We start from the raw sequence: 23,577 nt of genomic DNA, 5'->3' as shown, positions 1-23,577 counted from the left end.
ACGATCGTGATGCTTTAGCTATTGTGTGGTACTGTACAACCCACTCACACTAAAGACTGCCTTTTACAATGGGGATAGTAAGAGGGGAGAGCAAAAAAAAACCCCGAACATAAAAGAGCTTGTCACCCATAAGCGCATAAGAAGAAGAGGAGGGAATTCCTGTGTCACCCCCGGGGTCGCCATCATCATCAACTTCAACTGTGTTATGCTGTGGCATGCTCCCCACCCAACACAACTGCTTGTGCTTTTTGTCGCGTAATTTAGTACATTGCTTACAGCATATGGCATTGCTTCTTGTCTTCTTGCTTGTGTTTTTTGGAGCCTTAAACCCACCCGGAGGTGACAAGAGGTTGAGGTTTATGATTTGAAACACTGGAAAAGCAGTGGCTTTTTTCCCCTGCTGCTTCTTCGGTTGTTACCGAGCACAACCGCCTTTTTTTAGGTGGCAATTGAGTGTTTTGGGGTGCGACAATGGGACAATTTGTTTGGCGTGTTTTACATGCGTTTCTACAGGGATTTTTTGTATTGGAAGTATTGGAGAGGAATCTTAGGGAAAAAATAGAAAAAAAGAGCTAAAGACATTGCTTGAACATCGAAATTGATATTTAATTGTGTGGTGGAACAACCATTTCTTGGCAGCAGCTTCACTCATCTTTACCAATTCATTTGATGGAGAGAACGTGATGGAATTATTCGGAATTAAGGAGAAATGAGTCACCTCCAACAATAAAATGATGAAATTGGCCCAACTGATGCCATTTTCCTGTACAAAATTTCCATTCCAATCAAACCCATCAAGCGATCCCAGCCACTCATCGGTATTCCAGTTGACCATTCGCCTCCGCTCCCCATCGTCAGGCGGGCGGAGAAACGGTGTCACAACATTTAACCCACACCCACTGATGAAGCTGCTCAACATCGCACAAAAACGGAAACAAACACACACACAGCCCCCTCTCCAAGTGGACTGCAGTTCAATAGGCTAATAATGAGGCTGCTGCTGCCGCTGCTCCACTGAGCTACTTTTTTTGCGCCCACCCAAGTCACCACCACTCCAAGGTCCGTTGGAATCTGTCCCCGAGAGAACTGGTGCTACTGCCGATAGTGAGGAACTGGTACAGCATAACAGCGAGAAAACACGATGCAGCTCGGGCTCGAAGGTGGTATGACCGGCCCATCTCATCACCTATTTGCAATACATTTCCGGATCGACAAATGGGTGCTTACACACACACACAAACACACACACATACAGAACCAGTCGGGTGAGTGGGAGGTCTTCTATCCGAAACAAGATGTCCAATCATCTGGCCTGGATGGCCTGGGATGACCAGTTGTTTGTCTAACTCGTTTGTTTTTTTGTATTTTGCTTCTGCCACTCGTTGTGTATGACATAGTTCACTCATCTATGCTGAAGACTTCCGCACACCAGCCGGAGTGTGCCGGACGGAATAAGGCAATTTCCAATTCACCATTCTAGCCAACCCACGGCGGCGTGATTAACATGGGAATAAAATCGATTTAAATTCTTAATCGAATCAGAGTTGAGCACGATGATATAAGGTGGGAGAGCCAGACGCCAGGAGGAGAAGGGAAGAAAGAAGGGTGCTATTTTTATCCTTGCTGGTGATTTGCTTTTATAATTAAGAAACATCTGTACACAACAGTGGACACAGACGAACGCGGGCCCCCACGCGTTGGACGCCGGTCAATCATGTTTATTGCATCGATTGTATTAGTTTTGCGCCTAAACGTATGCAAAAGAACCGACAATTAGTGCTTAAAAGCTGCTTCTTAAAAAGAACGAATGAATTGTAGAGCTTTTTACAGGGGTTTCCCGTAGTTATTTTAGATTAGAACGATTGTTTTAATATTTCGTCCCACAATTTAATCACTATTTACCAATAATCGGCCCCTTTCCGTTTTTAGATCGTAGGCTCAGGAAATTTCAACCTGTCAGCAGTTTGTATTGTAGAGCAGTTTTCGAGCAGCTATCAGAGTGGGTATAGTATACTGGTGGACTTTTCCCAAGGTGTATGGATTTAGAAGGCTTATCCAAGGTTTATTTTCAAGCTACCAGAAGGCCTATTTGAGCAAAAGTTTTCACCCGAGCAAGTTTTCAAAAAGTGACGTTCAAATTTGGTTATAAACAACATGCTGTGAGACCACCTGGTCCACATACACTTTGATTCTAGATTACACTATCTGATCTCTTTAATGCACCTTGCGATAAATTCCAAGCTTGTGTTGCTATTTTTTCGAGCAGGTACTCGAATCTAATTCTAGCTCGGAGGCTCAAAACTGCAGGCTAGTTTTGTGTGTAGTTTTGTATGGAGTGTTGACATGCTTTCAGCCTCCAACTGCCAAACTCCATATAAAATAGCTGACTAGAATCGTGAAGTGCCCCATTTTTGGATCATTTGCTCCAGTGCTATTGGAACGATGCTAAGACACAATCAAAAAACATTTAGAAAATTATAGATAAATTGCGAGACACAACAATGCTTTAAAATGTTTAAAAACTAATGTTGGAAGGACAGTAACAAAAATCCTGTCGAAAAAATCACATAAATATTTGCAAAACTGTCCAAAATGCTCGGAAATCTCTAAATAACGAATGTAACAAATTCCTGCTACTTTGTTCTTCATCTGCATTCCCATTGCAAACTCCAAAGCGAAAAAGGAAAAGTTGTCCTTCGTGTTTGCGCTTCATTTTCGCAGCAAACGTCACGAACCTCGCTCCTCGCTCGTGCCATTGTGCGACAATGCATGTTTGCTTTTTCCTCATTGCTCGACGCAGACACAATTTAGTAACAAAACGGACCCATTATCATTTTCCACGTTCCACCACGCAGCTTCCGAGTTTGCGTTTCGATGCGTCCAACCAGGAGCCAAAACCCGGCTACAGCACACCAACATAATGTTTATTCATGGGGGCTCTCCTCCTCCTGCCGTGGCATAATCAGAGGTGCCCGCGGTGTGGCACGCGCTCGATATGCACCTTCTTGGGCCGCCATGGAAGGGCTCTTCTCCTGTCTCTCTCACGCCGAAAACAAACAGCACCAACAATGCACAAAAAGAACGAACAAAATGGTAAATACCATGCTGCTGCTGCTGCCTTCGTCGTCGTCGTTGTGGTGGTCAGGCAACGAACGTCAAGCTCGAGTGTTATAGAGTGTAGCACACGTAAAAGTGAGAGAAAAAAGAAATAATCCAAGCTGTGGGCATACGTACACCCTGTAGTGGGTAGCCAGTGCGTGCGTGCGTGCGTGAGTGCGTTCCCGCCCGCAGAGCACGTAACGTTTTGCGCTAATCAAAACGGCAACACAGACAGACAGAGAGATGCGGAGTGAAGCAATTGACAAGCAGGAAGTAGTAGTAGCAGTAGCCCCGTACACAGTGGTGGCCACCAATTTGTGACGAGAGATAAAGCGTGCATTACAAAAAAAAACTCCTGATTGCGATGGAAAAGGTGTGCGCACAACACACACACACACACATGCGCGCCACACCCATCTCTGGCTGTTCCCCCTTTGGGGGAGAGAGAAAGTTTTCGATCGCACCCGCCCCCCGTACGATCAAACTGCTTTTGTGGGTTTGTGTGTTACATATATTTCAACGGGGCGGAGAAGCATCGAAATTGTAGGTTTTGCATTAATTTAAGAATGTGAAGTGTTACATAAATGTTACATTTGATTAAATTAAACGAAGGAAACACTCTCTCAGTGTGATAAATTATACAAAACTTTCGTTTTTTATGTTTAAATTCAGTTAGGTACCACAATTTAAGACACCAAACAGCAGAAAATGACAGTGGAAAATTCGATACTAAAATTATTCAAATTTAAAGAAATTTAACGAAACAATTTAAAATACTAGGTATAAAAATGACTTCAAATTACATCCAATTTCCGACCCAGTCTTAACACACTTCAACACTCATTCGAACCCCCGCGTCAGGAAGTTGAGCAAGCAAAATCGATTATTGAATAACAGCTGTCGTTAAAATTAAGAACCGGAAGGCTTCGGCAATCCATCTCACACCAACTTTACAACCGCGCAAATAACTGTGTGTGTGTGTGTAGCAAAAACCGGTTCAGATTACATAGTCAACATACACACACACACACACACGCACGAGGCGCGTGAGCATTATGTTTCGGCAAGGGTCATTGAAAAGAAACGCAAATCCATCTTGCTTGCAGCTGACCGAAAGCCACACCACACGCGTGTTCGTTCACACGTGGGGGGCGAAAAGATAATAATGATACTTTCCACAACTCTCTCAACACACAGACACACCATGAAAGCCATGAGGCCAGTCCCACAACGGTCAAAACGAGGCATTTTTTTACTCTACAGCTACAGCTTTGAATCGTTATTCATCACCGTCATTATTACCAACCAATAAAACACCGAAATCGTATCTTTACTTTCACTGTCTTTCTCTCTAGCTAGGAGGAGGAGGAGGCAGCAACCGAAACGGAGAAATATTCAACCTCCAAAAAGTAGCTTCCCCAATTTCCCCCTCTTGCTGTTGCTGGTGATGCAATAGAGATCGTTCACTAACAAGGAACTCATTTGCAAGAGTGCGAGAGTCCACCAGTACGTGCATGGAGGAGGAGGGAAAGCATCGCCAAAGGTGGCAAAATAGAAAAGCTCAACCTTACGACGATGATGCCCCACACGCAGTGAAGGCATGAATTATGATTGTGCTGTTGTTGTGCAATCGATCAAATGATCTCTCACTCTAACCTCCCTAAAGAGTTGCATTTTTTCAGCGTCGAATGAATATGAATTTGACGGTACAGACGGTACTGAAGCAACAAAGCTTCAGGAAAACGAAACACAAAAACAGTTTCTCTATGACGCATTAAAATATTGTTAGAATTTGCTTCGCGATCATAAAGCTATTTTTTAAAGACAGAAACACACAAAACAAGCTCGTAAAAATGTACTTGCAACTTAAATAAACGGGACCCCCGGTTAACTTTCTCATTAACGAACAGCAAACAGCAAAGCACTAGCAGCAGAAGCAAACGACAAAACAAGTGGCAACGAGGCAACAAAAGTCAACTTGAACCAAGCGGCTCCGTGCAGCATAACGCGCGCATCATTAAAAGCTATTTACTTTTACCATCGCCATCTGCGCGGCGGACGGATCGTTTTCTCTGGCCGCCGCTTCATTAAGTGGCCAAGGTGCAGCCATGCCATAGGGATATTAGAGGAAGACACGAAGGCTTTTCTCCTTGCTTTTACCACTCCAATAGACTCTCTCTCTCTCCTGAAGGGTGTGCATATATAAAAACGACCCCCTGGTTGTGCAATGCGAACCCTGCATATTGGCGGACCAAAGGTCGTCTGTCGCCCCTGTCCCCTGTCGGAATTTGTGCGGAAGCGCACCGGAAGCTGTAATGGGCAATCGGCAGAAAACAATGCACGATGACAACGACACACACGCGGCTTACTGGTAACTCACGATAATAGGAGAGAGAGAAAAAAACACACACAATCAAAACGGGTAGTCATTTCTATGTGGTAAGTTCGGTTTTCTTTAGCAGCTTAATGTCGTCTCCCCAACGGGACAAAAGTAGAAAGCTTGGAGCAAAATAATCGTTTGTCTCCCTCTATCCTCTATACCGCGCTTGCTTGCACTCATGCGCGAGCGCTCGAGTATATTCTCTCAGAACTGAGCATTCGCAGTTCAACCCATGCAGTGAGAATGTATGTGTTAATGTACAGCGAAATTTGTCTCTGTATCTCATTCCCCCACCCCCAAAAACCACATTCACTCTCCGCGCACTCTTAAAATTTTGGCGCGCACGCTACGTACTACACAATACAAAAGGTCGTTTTAACCGCGCGCACTGATCAAAGTCGCGATGGTTCAATCGTTACGCCGACGCTCCATGTCAAAGATTGCTGTGAAGAAAAAGTTTTTCTGACCAAATCGACAACACACACGCGACGACACACATCGTCACATCGACCGCCGTCGATGGAAGTGTGATGATCTAAAAATAGATCTGTGGGGCGAGTGAGAAGGGGGAGGGGCGTAGAACAAGAACGTGTAAGCGTAAGTCGTCGCGTGTGCGTGTGTGTACACTCAAGAACTCATTTTTTGCTCTTTCCTGGAAACCACATGTTTCTACATTCTTCTGATTTTAAGCAACAAAAGTAGAAGGGGAAGTAGAAGGCTACTTCATTTCTACTTTCCTTGCTACTTTCGAGCGTGTTGACTCGCTTGGGTCTGTGCGTGTGCATCGGAAAGGGTATTAAAAGCAAAAGGTCACACTGGAGAGCAGATCCCTTGCCGAGAAGAAGCCCCTTTCTTAAGCAGGGGATTTATTTGTTACGCCAAGCTGTGCTGTAGGACAGTGCATTGTATTGTTATCAAGATATACACAGAGGACACCAAAAAATGGGACAGAAACAGACAAGTATCCCTATTTAATAGTGACAGAAAAACGGATCACATTTCTTGGGCAGAAGGCAATATACATTGTTCTATTGTTTGTTATGTTTTTTTTAACACAATAAAATCCTTTCACAATGCGATCCGGAAACACTTGACATTGTATTGCACACTTGACCTTGCAGCTGGAGTTGAGGCTTGAGCAGGATTGTACTATTGGAGTTTTAACGCTGAACCACAGAGTAGGCGTCGTAGTGGAATCGGTATGGCGAGGTGCAATAATCCCCAACTGCGCCATGAGTTCGTATCTCGAATATTAATAGGCAAAATTCTTTTAAAAATCAATACTCTATGTATATATGGGTTTGTATGTGTCAAATTATCATATTCAAGATAGCTCTCTACTCCTTCTTCTTCCTCTGATTCTACTAAATTATGTGACAAAAGATCGTCCTCCAATTGTTGATTGCTAAGTTCCATCACGTTCTTCGATAGAGAGGACAACACACTTCCACCCCTTCAACTAGCATATTCTCTCCAAATACCAAACAACAACATTCCTCTTCCGATTAGATCATTCCAGTGACGGTTTTTTTTTTTTTCGACCATCAACCACCATTCAGAACGGTTTCAGACGACACATCTGTCGTCAAACACACACGGAGGGTTGGGTTTTTGCAGTTGGCTGCGTGTATGAGCCCATCATTACCAGGGGTCCCATTGAAATTTAAATTAGCCAAATGTGTTTCTGTGCCACGCACGGTGCTGCAGGGACAGAAACATGCACAACATAAACGTTGGATTCCGGAGGGAGAAGAGAATCAACCTTTTTTAGCGAATTGAACCACCCCTTTGCAATGGTGTATCAGGCCGCAACAACAACAGCATAAACTCAGCACAAGCACTCCTCTTTGATGGACAAATGCGACCACAGAAACGGTCTTGTCGCATGGTAGCGCTGTAGTTGTTGCTGTTGTAGTCAGGGTGGGCTATAAATCAAACAATTCACCAAGCACAACATGTTCCGATAGGGGACACCACCACACCACTGTGAGCCGCCGTTCGCCAATTTATCCATCAAACAAACCCTCGAGAGGTCCTCTTCCCCCTGCATCACACATCCGCTGGCTTGTGCCACTGCAAGCGTTCTAGGGCCAGAATCAGGCCACCTGATGTCAATCTCGATGCTGCTGCCGTTGTTGCTCTACCCCGACGACAGACAGATGGTAAGGGGTTCCCCCTCTCGAGTACTCGAGCACATATTATTGCCACAATCAGGCTGATTGTTGAGGTACCGTGGACCGGGGTACTGAGCGCCTCGGGTCCGAGGGAGATTAATCTCATCTACATTTAGAGCGCAGCCAGCCAGCCCGCCCGATTGCAGATTTTGCATTTATAGCGGAGGAGATCTAAAGCGCATCCAACACACACGCACACAGACATGGTGCTAATACCGATTGGTTGGATGATCTCGACGGTTGCTGTTATTAAATCCGATTCCCTCCTTTCGCCGGCTGTGGCTTTTTGCCTACGCAGAAGGGGGGGGGGAGAAATAATTTATCCCACCAACCGTAACACCCGTCAAACCCGTCATTCCTTCCCAGAGAGGCTAGAGGCTTCCCCCCGGGAGAAACAGGAAGGGAGCCGGGTGCCCTTCCGTGTTTCCGCGGTTTTTCGCCGAATCGTGCTGGAAGCAAAGTGGTTGCGCGGTTGCTCCGGTTAGATGACGTCCATTTGGTGTGCTTGGCTACACAGCTTTTCCTGCGAAAGGAAACCCTATCGCACAGTCGAACCCCCTACGGGAAAGAAGAAGCAGCGGAAGGGAATACGGTGGAGAAGTGCATCCGTAACAAGATTAGCATTATGCATCCACCAAACCAAAGGGAAACCGGTGTTGGTGGATGGGATTGCGGGGAAGGAGCCCGTGGTGAAATGGAAAGAAAACTGTCGATTTTATGAGGGCCTTTTTACGCTCGCAGTGAAAGCGGCCACCGATAAGCAGCGGTACCTGCCTGGCGGCAGCGGTACGAACGATGTGACGAACCGTTCCGGGCCAGTTCAGTTAAAGCGCTTTCTGTGCTGTGTCGTCGATTAAGACACTTGCCGGATCAGTAATCTTTTCGTTCCGCGCCGCGACTTTGCACCGAGCGCGGTTGAGCGCTACTGTGGCTGTGGTTTGTTTTCCTTTTTTTCCTGTGACGTTGGAAAAACATCGCAAATTCTCACAACAATTCTTGAATGACTCAATAAAACCTGGTGGCGGCATGAAACCATTCCGTATCGGAATTCACAAATCTTAGCTGCCCAGAAGTGGCCTACTTCTGCTGTGGTCCAACAAAGTGTCGTCAGCGTGATAATCATGTCACGGGACTGTGATTTGTTCATCCATGTTGTGATTGTTTTGAATAAATTGTGATTTTTAGTGCGGTAAAGAGGACTGCAAAACCTCTTTCAAGTTAAATTCTGGGAGATACTTAAAAAATGATTCTGTATAATGGAACATATAATAGATTTTCTTGTTCTATCAACCATTTCATTCATTTTTACAACACAATCACTCCCTGAGAAGGCAAAACAGGTCAGAATAGTTCAATCAAATCATTTTAAATTAGACAATCTTCAAATGATTTCATAAATTTTGTAATTAGAAGCATCTATCAATATTTAGGCAAATTTAATGCTATATTGGAACTTCAAGTAATTCTTCGCATTAAATTACAGTTAATTTGTCTCCGTATCTCAGTATTTGTATTTTGTTACAATTACAAAGAAATTTAAACTCTTATTTGGACATCAATAAGTTGATCGTAGAAATCTCCACTTATCAATGCTCAAAAAATGATTGTAGGTAAATATAATAATTAATTTCTTACTCCAGGTGGTTCGGTTTTTCAAAATTCTTATTAATTTGTCCCCATATCAATATTCACATCAATTTACAGGCAAATATGATAGATGTATTAGAATTTCAACTGATGTATTGTTCGAAATTCTTATCATTTTGTCCCCGTTTCAATGTTCGAATAGGATTACAGGCAATTAGGGAATAAAACATTGGAGTTTCTACTGGTTAAACATAAAAAAAATTCTTAAAATTTTGCCACCGTGTCAATATTCGGGGAAAAATAAACCTTAATTTGGAACATCGACTTATAGAACTATCGAAATTCTATTCAATTTGTCTCATGTATCTGTATTTGCAACAGTCCAGACAAGTATTAATCTTATTTTGAAGCTTTGATACATTTTAAATTGGGTTAATTCGATAACAATCCTAATCAATTTTTATCCACAATAGTATTTGTACCGGCAATGGCCATGCACAATGGCTTTTTTAGGAACATCAATTAAATAATCGTTCAAAATTCTAATCAATTTGTGCATCGTTTCTAATAGGAAACAAGAGCCCAGAATGGACGTTTCCGTGTTACAAACTACTTTTCACCTTCGCCAACACTTTTCCCCTGTCGCATGACCTGTTTTCGCACGCACCTACACCCCTTTCCCTCAAAACGTCCTCGACCCCGCGCACTGTCCCCCGGCGTAAAAAAAAACGTTTGTAAGTCTTCTTTTCTTCCCCGTTCCCTCGCCATACTCTCCCCGAAAGCTAAAACGCATCTAAAACTCACCGAGCTCGTGTGCTTCAGACGGTGCATGTTCGCGTGCTTGGCACTGTTAGCGGCGGCCGCCGTGCCCGCATGGTTGGTGCTGCTGCCGATGCCTGCGACGCCGCCCAAACTGTTGCTGTTGACGCTCGCCAGCGCGACGGCGGCCTGCAGATGATGGCTGCCAGAACTCAGCGTGGACGTGCCGCGCGGGGGTGGTGCCGGTGCAACGGACGGAACTGGGCCACTGCCACCACCACCAGCACCACCTTCACCGGCAAGCGTTTCACCAGTGCCGCCGGCCGTTGCAATGCCGTGCTGGTGCTGCTGCTCCCCGGCCAGCCGCCTCAAAAGCTGCTGCTGCTGCTGGTGATGATTGTTGTGTGCAGCAGGATGCTGCTGCTGCAGTAGATGATGATGGTGCAGCAGCTGCGGGCTGCGGTTAGCCGGGGCCTGTTCCGATGGGCTGCTAATTGGCAATTTTCTATCGGTCATTTATTACCTATTATTTTTAGAAACGGCCACACTTTTCCTCCCCTTCCTCTTTAAACACTCGGTGCACTTCTCACACAACAAAATGGCTCTCGTCTGCCACCCAGCCCGATAACACTTTCTACCGCGGTTTTGCTTGATGTTCCATATATCACACACACCCTCATAAACTCGGCCCGATCGTTTTGTCGTTTTGTATTTCTAGCGCATCCCCGGCAATGGGTGACCGATGAAACTGATCATAAAACGCAACACGGAGACAACACACGCTACCACACCAGTGCATTACTTTGCACTAACGGCGGGCGGGCGGCACACTGGAGAACGCACCGCTACACCGCGCACTGGGTGAGGCACGAAATCGACTGCAACTGTGACACATTGCACCGGGTTGGGGACGATAAACTACGATACGAGAGTGGCACTGCCACTTGCAGAACCGTTCCACCGGTCTTACGATCTTTTTTTTATCACCTTTCGCTTCCCGGAATTGCTCGTGTTCCCGTGTGGGCGATGAAAAACTGCTCATTCACTTCCGTTTTTACGTGTCAATTTTCCTGTTCCGTTCACAGCACAAACTACCACCGCTCGTCCCCGTGTGCGCAGGTGTAATTGGCTATCAATATCCTGGAGGGAAGCCCAAAGCACTCACAAACGCAACGCCGCGCACGACAACGATGTTGATGAACTACCTGTAAAGGGAAGAAAAAGGGAAAAGAATCGCCATCAGTACAACGAAATCGATCTAAGCAGGGCCCTTAGAGCGCAAGGGTGCGCACACCGCACAGATTGCACCACCTCGAGAGCGTGTATCTCTCTCTCTCTCCAATGGCTCACGGTGGTGGTCCCATTCCCTTTTTCCTAACAGCTTATAATTGCGGGTACCAGCGCTCCCTCGCCTTGCGCACCGTTCCATTCCTTCGCGCGGAATCGGGTCGTTAAGATTCCGCGGTGGTTGTTGCACGGTGCACCGCTTAAATGATATGCATTATACGAATGGGAGTTCCTGCTCCCTGTGAGAGGAACAGGTTTTTCCTTGCCAAAGCATCACCGGGCTGCAACCGATCGTCATTCCCCGTTCGATTGGCGTATTAAAAAAAAGGTTTCTAGTTTCTGCGCGTGCTGCCGACTCTCTGCTACGGGCTCGATCTCTCTTTCTCTCTCTCTCTCGCGTGCTATTGTGCCCTTGTTTGTGTCCTTCCGTGCCACCACCGCTACTCCTTTACACAGTCTAACGGTGCACTTGTCGGTGCACTTGTTGCAATCGCAGCCGCGCAGTTCGAAGGTGAAGCGTTCAATGCAAACTTTTTCGCTTCGCTTTTTGCTCGCTACCACAACAATCGATCCGTTCCGTCCAGCTTTCCCAATGTGTGTGTGTGTGTGATGTTCATGTTAGATTTCTCCTCTCTTGCCTGATGGGGGCGTCGTCACGCGCGTTACAAAGCGCTACAAGAACAACAACAACAACCATTCCACCAACAACGTTAGCGTTTTCCACAAGTGGCTCAAGTGCTTCAAGCGGCGGCCACCGTTCGATTCGCCTTTCTTTCCGGCTTCCGCTGCTGCTTGCCGTTGCTGCTGGCTGTGTTTAGAATCGTAGCAAGCGTTTGAGTTTTTACTGCACCGAAGCCGCCTTTCAAGCCGTACTTCCTAAAAACGAGACAGAAAACAGAAGCGTATTAGAGTTTGGAATGCACTTGAAGTATTTGGGCTAAAAGAGATGGTAAAAATAGTGTTAGAAACCAGCGCAATGTTACATCATTTTTAATTTTCAATAAAATATTCCATCTCTTGTCGAGGAAAACCCCACCTCCGTTGGAAGAGCTAAAAAGCGCACCAATGCGTTCAATTGCAAGCGAAGAATTGCAGCCCGAGTGGCAAGAAACTGTCACTACGGGCTAAATTGAACCAAATGGATTTAAATTGCACACCCCCTCTCCCTCTCTCTCAGTGTGCATACATTCCCAACGAGCCCTGGTGCAGTGCTGCGCACTTTGAATTCCCCTGGTTCATTTTATGCTTTCACACGTTTACAGAACGAACGACTGCTGTAAAGATTTCAATGCCATCCTTCACATTGCCCGCACGGCCGTGGGACATCTCCCGGGGTGTGAGCTGGGAGGCTGGGAAATTCCACCAGATTCTTCAGTCAAAATCAGCCATACCTGTGTCCTCTCGCGCTGTCCCGCTTCTGTGTGTGTGCCGATGCCGGCTCTAGGATGAATATTTTCTCCCTCATTATCAGACACCTTTTTTTCTTTACCTTCTCTATTTTTCTGTCCCTTTCGAAGTTCCCTTTTTTTATCCTGTCAGGAATGTTGTTACACCACCCGCGTCTCCTTCATAATCCCAACCGACCTTGGGCCGAGTCTCACAGTCATCAGCCAATCCTTTCCAGCACTGCCGCTTTACTTCTTCCTTCATTTTAACTCCGCCGACGTGGCCACTTTACATTGCGCCACGCTTCTCGGCGGCCACAATTTCTCTTCATTTTCCACGCTACGCGCCAACAGCTGGGAACAGCACACACTGACTGGGGCGTTGGATAAAAGAGTTACTTTGTGTGTGGAAAGAAAAGGAGTAACGTTGATTGATGCATGCAGAAGCGCCCATCACCATGACGCAAAGACACAGAGAGAGAGAGTGAGAGAAATAGGAGTGTGGTGATGGATGTACCAAGATAAGCAGGCTGCTGTGCAGTAGTTGAACTCAGTTAAGGAACACAACATATACGCGCGCCTCTAACCTCTTTCACACACACAGTGGGCTTTGGGGCAGCTTCACATCTGAAACTAATAAGAGCTCTGCCACGGGCGCACTACAAAGCAAGAGTTTACAGTGCACGCGCCTACTTTGCTGCACATATTGCTTGCCAAAAGCGGCAAGCGGGAGAGAAAGTGGCTGAGAAACGATGTAATAACGCGCGCGCACCAAGCAACTTAGGCGACGTTGCTATGCGCGTCATCAAGCTGCAGCGGCGCGTTATTTGTCGCTGGCGCTTTCGCGCGCCTCTCACACACGTGTTTACCCTACGCAAACAGTTCATCATTGTGTTGTACTCAAATCCGCGGGTAGGAGGTCGGGCTAAAGGGTAAGACGATTATGCGAGCCAACAAAAACTCGGGTTGCAGCACCATGGCGCTCTCTCTCTCTAAATCTCGTTCCAAAAGCAACCAAAACCAAACAAAAAATCCAATATCCCGTTGTTACACCCGCGCTGTTACATGAGGAGCTGTATATTTCGACGTTACTGATGCTGCCTTTGACCCGAATTCGCTGTAAGCTTTCCCGTTGGATGGATCGATGGAACACAGTGCTCCCGGTTGGAGCAAAATAAGGGACAAGGGCAATCAAATCCCCACCACACACATCCCCCCAGAGCAGAGACGGCCGATGATAATCAGGAAGCAACCATTTTACCCATCCTTTGGACAAAAATTGCACTCATCAAATGCTTTACCCCCTTCATATTTCCTCTAGATGAGGCTGGGAGCTGGTTGTGGTCGTCGTTTTTGTTTTGTTCCACAGCGTTCCACCATGACGCCATATGTAGTAATAAACGGTAATCGATTTTTGCTAGGCTTTGGTGGTAGGTACCAGTTTTTTTATGCATGCAATTTTTGTTCTCAGGCTTCGGCTGTGTTTTGTCCTCCCTCTGGCTTTCTATCTGCGCGGTACCGGTACCATTTGCGGGATTTGCGTCATTCCGCTGATAAAGCAGCCGCCCGCCTCGAGGGTTGATGACTAAACTGGAACCCGAAAGCGTGCAGTAATATGTCCACAGGCGTCCACAGGCGTATCAGCAGTAAGATCGCGAATGGTCAAGAATGAATGCCTGTGGGCTTTGGGTTTGGAATGTTCCAGGATTTTCTGTTCAAACTTTAAGCTAGAATTCCGCATTTGTAACAATTCTAGAAGAAGTTATTGGCTGTTTAGAGTTTTAGTCTTCAAAGAAACTGTTGGAGATTGATGTCATTAAAGAGAATTAAGAAGGAACATACAACTTGACGAGCTCCCTACATAAACTTCAAAAACTAGAACGTAGGTTGGCAAACACATCGGTCATCTTGGTTCTAGTTATGATGTCATGACCTAGCTGATGAGTTGCAGCATCACAAAACAGTACTTTTAATGACCTTATAAAAGACTTGAGAATTATCTCCATTAAGTCGACCCAATTTTGGAATGATCCTCGTCAGATGCAAATCAGCATTAGATTTCCAGTGTATATGGGATTTTGGAGCATGATGAAGAGTTTATCCAAAATCTCCCGATAAATGTTAGTTTAACACAAATCTTCTTACGTTGCCTGTTGGTTTGAATAGATGTATAGTTATACAAAATAGTTACTAATACTTATTTGAATGATGTAGAAAATACCATCCAATTGAAGTTTTATCATTCAAAACCGTTTTTTTAGAATCTCAAGGAATTTTGGACTATTAAACGCACAGGGTTGTTGATAAGATATTATAAACCAAACCATTTCAAACCTTTGAGTTCGTTCTGCGAGTGTAATAATGATGTTAGTTTGGGTGTCCATCCATACTCCAGCAAGACAAGGAATTCTACTACATGGCAACTTCAGGAAATTCCAAGAATCCCCTGAATTCCTGACTACTGCAGCTTGGCTATTTGTACCAATTAACCCAAGCTAATCAAAGAACTCCGGCAGTGATCAGCTGCACACTGTCACTTACTAATTGAACAACGCCGTTAGACACTGGTACGACTCTCGTGGAATATCCGATTAAGATCGGATCTACTTTAAACGTTATATACGACACAATTAATTGAACTGCCGCTCCCATACATGAACTTCCACACCTCCACAACAAAACAACCTTTCCTTTCCCCCTCAACATGCTGTAACATTGGATGAACACAATCTATCTATCTAGGCTCAATGTTTCTCTCCATAGAGATCTTCTCAAATCTCAAACAAACGACCTTTAAGGCGTCCCAAAAAAGTGGTCTAAAACATCATCTGATTAAAGGTACAACCGCACAAGACCTCAAGAAAATACCACCCACGACCTGCGAGAGTCGCCCGGCTCCAGAGGAAATAAATTATTCATCTTCGCTCACGGAACTTTCCGATGGAATCTCGAGCAATCAATCAGTAGAGCCTGGCGAAGCTGACTTCCCCCTAACTTCCCCCCAACAATTCCGCTACTACAACATTCACTGAAAACATGCGCATTGTTGCGGGCTTTAGGAAGCGAAGAAGCAGCTTGAAAAGCTGGAGCTGGCATGTGGATGCAGATCAAAGTGGCGAAGCATTCTTCCACTTCATTGATCGATCATTTTAGGGCGTGTAAAACCCACACATGGAGCCTCAAGAACCATTGTTGAGGGGGTTGGTGTAGTAAAATGTTCACCTCAATGTCACGGGAAAAGCCTTTCACTGCTCTAGCACACACACGCACACCCGGAACTCAGGCCTCGTCTCTGTTTCTCTCTCTCTCTCTCTGAAGTACGTGCGTGATGTTCGTCCGGGTTTGGGCATGATGGGTGGTAGGCTGGCGGACCTGTTGTTATATACGCTCAACAAACATCCAACGCTCGACTCCGACATATGTGCGTAATGTGCTTCGGAACCGTTGTTCCTACGCCTTCTCTCTCTCCCTCTCTCTTAGCCCCTTAGGTTTGAAACAATGGAGGGTGTGTGTAACATGAGCCCCAAAAAAAGGTGTAAAAACACATCCAACACAACATACCACGAAGCACAGACGAAACACACCACGGAAGAACAAGTGTGCTCCGCTCGTGGGTGGGTGGTTTGGGTGGTGGTGGTGGTGATGTTACTGTGCATTATTATTATTCACTTTTCGCGAGCACCAACACCACAACATCACAGCTCGTGTCCAAAAAAAATAAAAACCGACACATTTGAATAAAAACCAAACAAGCTAAAGGAGGGGGGCAAGAACCGCGAGGGACACTTGCACGCCAGCAATAACATTCCATTCCAGAGTGGGTGGGTGGGTTGGGTGGGGGCAGAATGGCACAGTGTGGTTGTGGTTGCCCTTTGCCCTTGGGGCGGACGCGGGGACACACACACGTTTTGCCCGTTCAGCACAACTGTAAAACAAGAGGGAAATAGAGAGAGAGAGAGAATGAAAGCATTTCTTGTTCTGTAAAAGAATTTTGTGATTCAATTTATGTTTGTGTTTTTGTTTTTGCTGAAATTGTTCACATGGTTGTTCTTTTCTTTTTTGTACTATTTTCTTTTCTTTACATCCTTACTTCTTCAACTACAATGATTGATGTTTTCTTTTGCTTTTATGTGTGTTGCACACGTGTGGCAGGCGCTATAATTTGTTCTTCCTCTATTCTTCTTCATCTCTTCACTCTCTATTGCGTGGCTTTTCCCAGCCCTTTTGTTTCGAGTTTTCAAATTTCCTCCCCGCCCCACCCGAAACAACCCAACACACCAAGAAACACAATAGTGCGTGGCGACGATGCTGCCGCCCCACTAGTGTGCTGGCGTTTCTTGCGTCAATCAAACTAGCGGGCGCGACGAAACAGTTTCGCGGCATCCTTCGATTACACGCGAAACAGAGAACGAGCGGAAGAGAGAGAAAGAAACGAAAAGAAACACCGTTTTCCATCCATACTTTCTTTGCCATTTTTTGTGTTTCTCCCATTTTGAACGATCTTTCTCTCTCGCTCTCTCTCTCTCTCTCTACAGCTCCGTTTTCACCAGGGAAAGGTGGAGACTGGAGCCTGCAACCCTTTACTTCTGCACATTCTTTAATTCTCTCTCTCTCTCTCTCTCTCTCTCTCTCTCTCTCTCTCTCTTTCTCTCTCTCTCTCTCTCTCTCTCTCTCTCTCTCTCTCTGCACGCCTTTCCACCACCACCTTCGCTATATGTGTGGCGCGGTTTTTATTTTAACAAATTGCCGCACCTCGCCCGATGCTTGGCCAGTTTGGATGCTGAACAAACCGACCATCATCATCAACATTTTTCCACTCAATCATTGCGCGCCCACCAATGCCTTCTTTCATTCCATTTCGCTTGAAAGCCTCATTTGCTTCTAACGTTTCTGCTGTTTCTTTTCTCTCTCTCTCTTTCTCGCTCTCTTGACCCACCACGGCTTGCACGGCGGTTCGAAGGAAGATTCCGCAAAAACTACCGCTCGGCTTTGGCTACCTGAATGGTGTTGCGGGCGGCTTTTTTTATTTTGTTTCTTCCTCCCGGTCAGGATTCAAAGCGCTCTTCTCGCCAGATTTCGGGAGGGAATCACCACCAACCGATCGAACCCGCTTCCCGCTGGGAGCTTTTGGGTTGAGTTCAGAAGGGGGAAGGGCAGGCACAGGATGGTGGTAGAGAGAAGGGCAGCAAGAAGCGTGATTAGTGTAGCGGTCTGTGCCGCAACATCGTAGCAGTAAGCTCAGTAACGGCGTTGCCTAATGCTGCTGCTACCAACCAGGCCAGGGGTTGGTAAGGTGCCCGAAAGCGAATCCGGTTCGCAGGACCAAATATGTTGAGCCATCGATAGGGATCTTCCACAGACTGTACAGATTAAAAGGTGTTTTTTTTTGGACTAAAAATTGATTTAAAAAACCCGGTTTGAGGGATTTGATTGGGATTTCAAGCTACTGATAACGATCGGGTTCGAAGGACCATTTTGGCCTCACTATCTATCTCTCGATGCAGATTCCGGCTGAATAGGAATCAGGTTTCAAGGTCCGAGTTTTAGCCTTGATGGTTCATCCAATAAGATAAATCTTGTTCCATGTAAGGACCAACTCTCAACAATTGATCCTAGGCTATGATCGATAGCGCAATACAACGCCATTGTTTACTTTTTTCTTTACCTAAATTTATAAAAAGTTAAATGCGTAAAAATGTTGAATTCACAGACAACAAAAACTAAATTTCTTATATTTCAAATAACTAATCTAATTTGCTACCCCCAAAAAAAACTCCCACTTGCCGAACCCTGGTAAATTCTTGCGCCCACTGCCCAACGTTTTGTGCGCCTCACAATCCCGCTAATGATGATTTTGCCGATGGGCCTTCTCTTTAGATGATTTTTGTTTTTCATCTCCTGCTCCCTTTGCTCTTCCTTCTACCGTGCCTTCCCTTTTGCCCTTCTGGCCACGGACCAACGGGTGGTCGACGAGATTTAGGAGCGATCAACAAGTTTCATGCTGACGAAGAAGGTGAAGATATTCACAGCTTCTTCAGCACGACCCTGTTACGACCCTGTTTGCGTTGCATTATGACCCACTTTATTGAGCGAATAAGCAAATTCCAACCTCACGAGGAGGGAAATTTAGTTTATTACATTTAAGAGTGCTCCATCTCGCATTCCATCCTACAAAGAGCCAGCAAAACTGATAAGAATTGTAGGATCGTCTCTGTACACAAAAAAAAACCTGCTTGTTTTATTTTGCACAAAGAAATACCTACGATCCCAAAGATGCATAATGCATCCCACACACATACAGAGAGACGTGTTAAGCTGCATGCACACACCACTACAAGCCCTTCCCACACAAACACAGCAGCAACAAAGAGCAGCGCTATACGGAAGGAACTATTACAAACCTTAATTGTTTATTTTCTGCTGCACCAGCACCACCTCTCTTCTTCTGGGTGGGGCGGCCGTGTCTGCATCATCTGCTCGTCCCCTTCCCTTGGTGGTTGTCTCATCAAAACTTGGTGGAGGGTGTGGAGGACACAGAAGGGTTCGGCGAGGGCAACATCATCAACAAAAACCGTTGGCGCACACCAATATAGCAAACAAAAAATCAACAAATTCACACACTCGCACCCATACAAACACAGGTACAGAGCGTACACACTTTCTTCTTCCGCGAACGTGTTTTTTTCTGCGTGTCGTTTCAGTTTCACTGCGATGCAACACGATTATGGGTGTAGGGGAGGAATGAAGGGGGGAGGGGGGGGGGATTAAAACGCTGCACACACAATCAATCACACACTTCCCACATCGCTCTGCCCCGTTCGGCCAAACAAAAACCTGGCGTATTACAATTGTTTGTGCCCGTTCGCGACGAAGAGTAGGCTCTGGTAGTGGGGGGTTACTGGTTAGGGCGGAAAACATGTTGCCACCGCCGCCGCCTGCTGTTGGTGTGTTGTGTGGAAATTATGCACACGACGCCGAAATGATTACATCGCCCGCTCACACACAGAGCGCGCGGCCAAAATATACGATAATGCTGCCGTCGCTGTTTGTATTGGTGCGGCGCGCGCGTACACTGCCACGCGATCGTGCTCTCCTTGCCCTTCACTATCACCTCACCCCCCACCACTGAGCATAAATTCCACAGACGCTCCACCGTTTGTTTATGGTAAAAAAGAGGTTGACAGGAATGTTTGGTTATTGAACAAAAAGAACTGGGGGCGCGGTGGGTTGTAGTAGGTGGGAGGTGAAAGGAATGGCTGGAAACCGCACGACTGGAATCTTGTTTTCTGTGCGTAGAAATACACACACACATACACACGCACACAAGCAAGCGCGCCCGCTCACTCCTTCGCATACAAACACACACACGCGTGTACACACGCGCACAAAACGGTATTCTCTCGGCGCTGTGTACACGGGAGGCTGCTGTCACATCACAATACTTCAATGCTTGCTTGCTTCTTCTTTTTGCTGCACTCTATGCTGCTTTTCAGATGCTTTAACACCACCCCAAACAGCAAACAGGTTTTGGCACAACGTTTAAAATATTTACAGAACAATTGAAAGACAAAACACTCCAAACACGCACACACACACAAGTACAAACTGAAACACAACCACAACGACTCCTCCTCCCCCTTCTCTTTGGGGGGAGACTGGTATGACGGCGACCCCCCACCCAGGCGAGTGGGCTGTCGACGGAAAGTGCTTGGGTGGCACACAGTGTGAAGAATGTTTTCGCTGACTAATAACTAATCCTGCCTTAGAACGCACGCACACACACACACACACACACACACACACACACAAACGTTGTCGTTTGTTCAATTTACACGGGGGAGGTGGGTATTCAATTGGTTGGACGGAGAGAAGCGCAAAATAACACACACACGAAAGAACGACAAAAAAACACTACACGTACAATTGAACCAAGCAACATTAACTTGTTTCGACGCTTAATGTAAAAATTCACACACACACAGCTGTGCATGGGATGCACAATAACGGAACGCTCGGGACCAGTGACACGCAAAACTTACGATGCGGATGGCGGCCAGCAAACACACTCACGCGACGAGTGGAAAATTCGGAGTTCGAGATTCGTCGCGGCTTGCTTGCTGCTTTGCTGCTGATTTGTTGGCTTCCTATGCCCAAGTAGCGTGTCTGCGAACCCGAGGAGCGTTTTGACAACTGTGATGCTGAGCGGAGGTGAATCAGGCTGCGGTTACCCACTGCACCCGGGTTGCCATATTTGATGAGTCTCTTTTGACGTTGAAAGTTAATTTCGCTTTTGCTTGTTTTTATTGCAATATTTGATTTTTTGTTCGTTCATCTTATATAATTGAAGCATATTTTACAGAACAAAAGACATGTCATGAGGATGGCTTCCGAATAAATATTGCCAGGGAAGAAATTTACATTATTTTTGAACCAACCTCTCGCTGCAGCGTTCAACCCACACGCTTGACAGCTGAGTTTGACGTTCCCGTCGTGGGCAAGAAAATTCAACACAGCGCTTCCGCTGTCAAGCAACCATGTTTATACATTGTGCGATGTAAACAACGCACCACCAGCAGCACAAGGAAAAGCAGCACAAAACCGTCGAGCATTCCTGTGCGATTGCGGAAAAACGCTTACACCAGCAAAGTGTATGGCCTCACGCGATCGTGGACGCGTATGTGCATTGTGAAACTGTACGAACGCGCAGTCAGTCTGCAGCCGTAACCCTTTCGCTAAACGTAGCACAATAGGGGAGAAATCGAGCAGGAAAACGTGTAGTGAGAGAGTCCAGAACCCCCGCCACCATGAAGGACGATATTATCTACCTGGTGCTGCTCGGGTCGTGCATCGGATTTGGCCAGTTTTATCGCAAGTTCACCGACCCCGAGCAGCGGAAGCTCGTGGGCACCGGGGTGGGGCTGCTGGTGGTGCTGTCCGTCAGTGGCTTCCACATGCTGCACATGCTGTTCTGTTATCTCGTGAGTGCACTGCTGATAATCTATGCTAGCCGAAAGTAAGCGCCACTTTGCTCTTTGCCACCGTTACCAACCAGACGAGAATTCAATCGTCGTCAGCCTTTACGTAATGATGCATTTACTTTGTTTCTTTTCCTTCCTCCCCCTTCTAGAGTGTGTCATCTGGCGTGCTTTGGCTTCATGTTCGGCTATCTGTTCTTCTTCCGGTCGCTGTCGTTCCTGGGGTACGATGCACCGCCCGGCCACACGAACATGATACAGATGATACTGACGCTCAAGCTCGTTGGATTAGCGTTCGAGGTGAACAATGCGCACACCAAGTCTAAGACGGTGGCGGATGGGCAAAAGGACACGGCGACGGTCGCACAACCATCCCTGACCGAAGCTGACCGGGCGCTGCTGAAGCTCAGCATGCTGGACATATTCCATTACAGCTTCAATTACGTCGGCGTGCTGACCGGACCGTACATCACGTTCAAAACGTACCGTGACGCCATGTACCTGCCGTTCAGCGGGAAGGCGGACTGCATCGGGGCGACGGTTGACAAGCTGAAGGTTATCCCACTGTACGCGGGCCTGTTTCTGCTCGTGTCGTACATCTGGCCGCTGCAGGTAAGGAAGCCATTTCGCCCGCTACCCTTAATCCGTCGCTAATCGCTTTAAACTCGTTTGTAACCCGCGCCCTCTGGTTTGCTGCAGTACGCAACCAGCGCCGAGTTCTACGAGGAGCGTTCCTTCCTCTACCGGCTGATGTACGTGTGGCCGACGTTCTTCATCTTCCGCATGCGCATCTACACCGGCATACTGCTGAGCGAGTGCGTCTGCACGATGGCGGGCGTCGGTGCGTACCCGAAGCTGGCCGGCAGCAAACCGGGCCACGGTCCGAGCAGGGACGACTACACCACCACCGCAACGGAGGATAGCTCCCCGCTGGAGTACGACTTTGAAACGGTGCGCAACATCGACGTCATCAACACGGAGCGCTGCTGGACGTTCCGCGAGGCGATGAAGTACTGGAACATGTGCGTCCAGTACTGGATGGCGATGTACGTGTACAAGCGCTTCCCGAGCAAGAAGTACCGCACGCTCGTGACGCTCGCCGTGTCCGCCATCTGGCACGGGGTGTACGCGGGCTACTACTTCTGCATCTGCGGCGCCCCGTTCTATCTGCCGATCGAGGATCTGTACGTGAAGCTGTTCCTGAAGGATGCGACGGGCCAGAAGCGCACGGTGCTGAACGTGCTGTGCTGGATCTCGAAGTTTTTCGCCTTCTCGTACCTGGGCATTGCTTTTCTGCTGCTGACGGTGGACAAAATTTGGTACTACTACAGCTCGGTGTACCACTTCGGGTACGTGCTGTGGATTGTGCTGTACGGGGCGGGTGTGCTGATAGCGAAGCAGCGAAAGGCTAACGCTAGGAGGGAGGCTAAGGTGGGGCAGGACGGTGCTAAGCAGGATTGAGCCGTATGGCCACGATTTTTTTGGTTCTCATGACACACAGCAACTGCTAGACTCAAGTTTGTTGCACCGAGCTGAAGGGGGAGATGGCTTTATAACACACAAATTAAAGGTGTTCACGAGTTACGAAGAGAATAGACTTTATTACGTTAGATGCTTCTAGTGATGTTGTTTGCGGGTAAATGTTTCTTTTTTTTTACATTAAAATTTTGTTAGTTAAATAAACTGGATTCTATTGCATGTTGTAGATGAGGTGTTAGCGCAGTTGGATTGAAATTTGAAATAGTCGAAAGAGGCTTTAGAAAACACACGTACAAATTATATACAATGAATTACATATAACTCACTGTTCTTATACTGAAAGGAATTATAATAATGCTAATAAAAAAAGTTTTCATATTTCATTGAATGTGTGCTTCGTTTTTTGACTTATGACTTATTCTTATGACTTAATGTATGTACTGTTTGGCTTG

General features: G+C 46.5%; 2 protein-coding genes across 8 annotated transcripts in view; one reads left to right on the top strand and one right to left on the bottom strand.

Annotated features, from left to right (window-relative positions):
• LOC1280224 (rap guanine nucleotide exchange factor 2) overlaps positions 1-20,872 on the bottom strand; it is a 43,824-nt gene extending 22,952 nt beyond the window's left edge. For 2 of the 7 annotated variants that reach the window (XM_061658847.1, XM_061658846.1), the window contains exons 1-2: positions 20,711-20,865; positions 10,045-11,204 (exon numbers count right to left, since the gene is read on the bottom strand). In XM_061658847.1, coding sequence (XP_061514831.1) covers positions 10,045-10,515 — 471 coding nt within the window. In that variant the 5' untranslated portion in view covers positions 10,516-11,204; positions 20,711-20,865. Of the gene's footprint in view, positions 1-10,044; positions 11,205-11,420; positions 12,163-12,870; positions 14,830-19,072; positions 20,541-20,592 lie in introns of those variants that run through there. The other 5 variants (XM_061658844.1, XM_061658841.1, XM_061658843.1 and 2 more) reach the window with 5 other exon arrangements.
• Positions 20,873-21,187: 315 nt separating this feature from the next.
• On the top strand, positions 21,188-23,508 carry LOC1280222 (lysophospholipid acyltransferase 7). Its single transcript, XM_320051.5, has 3 exons — positions 21,188-21,684; positions 21,799-22,258; positions 22,346-23,508. The coding sequence occupies exons 1-3, from the start codon at positions 21,476-21,478 to the stop codon at positions 23,105-23,107; spliced, it is 1,431 nt and encodes a 476-aa protein (XP_320051.4). The 5' UTR covers positions 21,188-21,475; the 3' UTR covers positions 23,108-23,508.
• Positions 23,509-23,577: the final 69 nt, after the last annotated feature.

The sequence above is a fragment of the Anopheles gambiae genome, chromosome 3, assembly GCF_943734735.2.
Source record: "Anopheles gambiae chromosome 3, idAnoGambNW_F1_1, whole genome shotgun sequence".
Lineage (NCBI taxonomy): Eukaryota > Metazoa > Arthropoda > Insecta > Diptera > Culicidae > Anopheles > Anopheles gambiae.
Note: the sequence above shows the minus strand (reverse complement) of the source record. Positions and strands in the feature narration are given on the sequence as shown.

Bases quoted from the DNA above. Each gene is read 5' to 3' on its own strand.
- LOC1280222 (XM_320051.5), top strand. From the start codon at position 21,476: ATGAAGGACGATATTATCTACCTGGTGCTGCTCGGGTCGTGCATCGGA. The intron at 21,685-21,798 runs GTAAGCGCCACT...TCCCCCTTCTAG, and splicing joins ATAATCTATGCTAGCCGAAA to AGTGTGTCATCTGGCGTGCT. The intron at 22,259-22,345 runs GTAAGGAAGCCA...GGTTTGCTGCAG, and splicing joins CGTACATCTGGCCGCTGCAG to TACGCAACCAGCGCCGAGTT.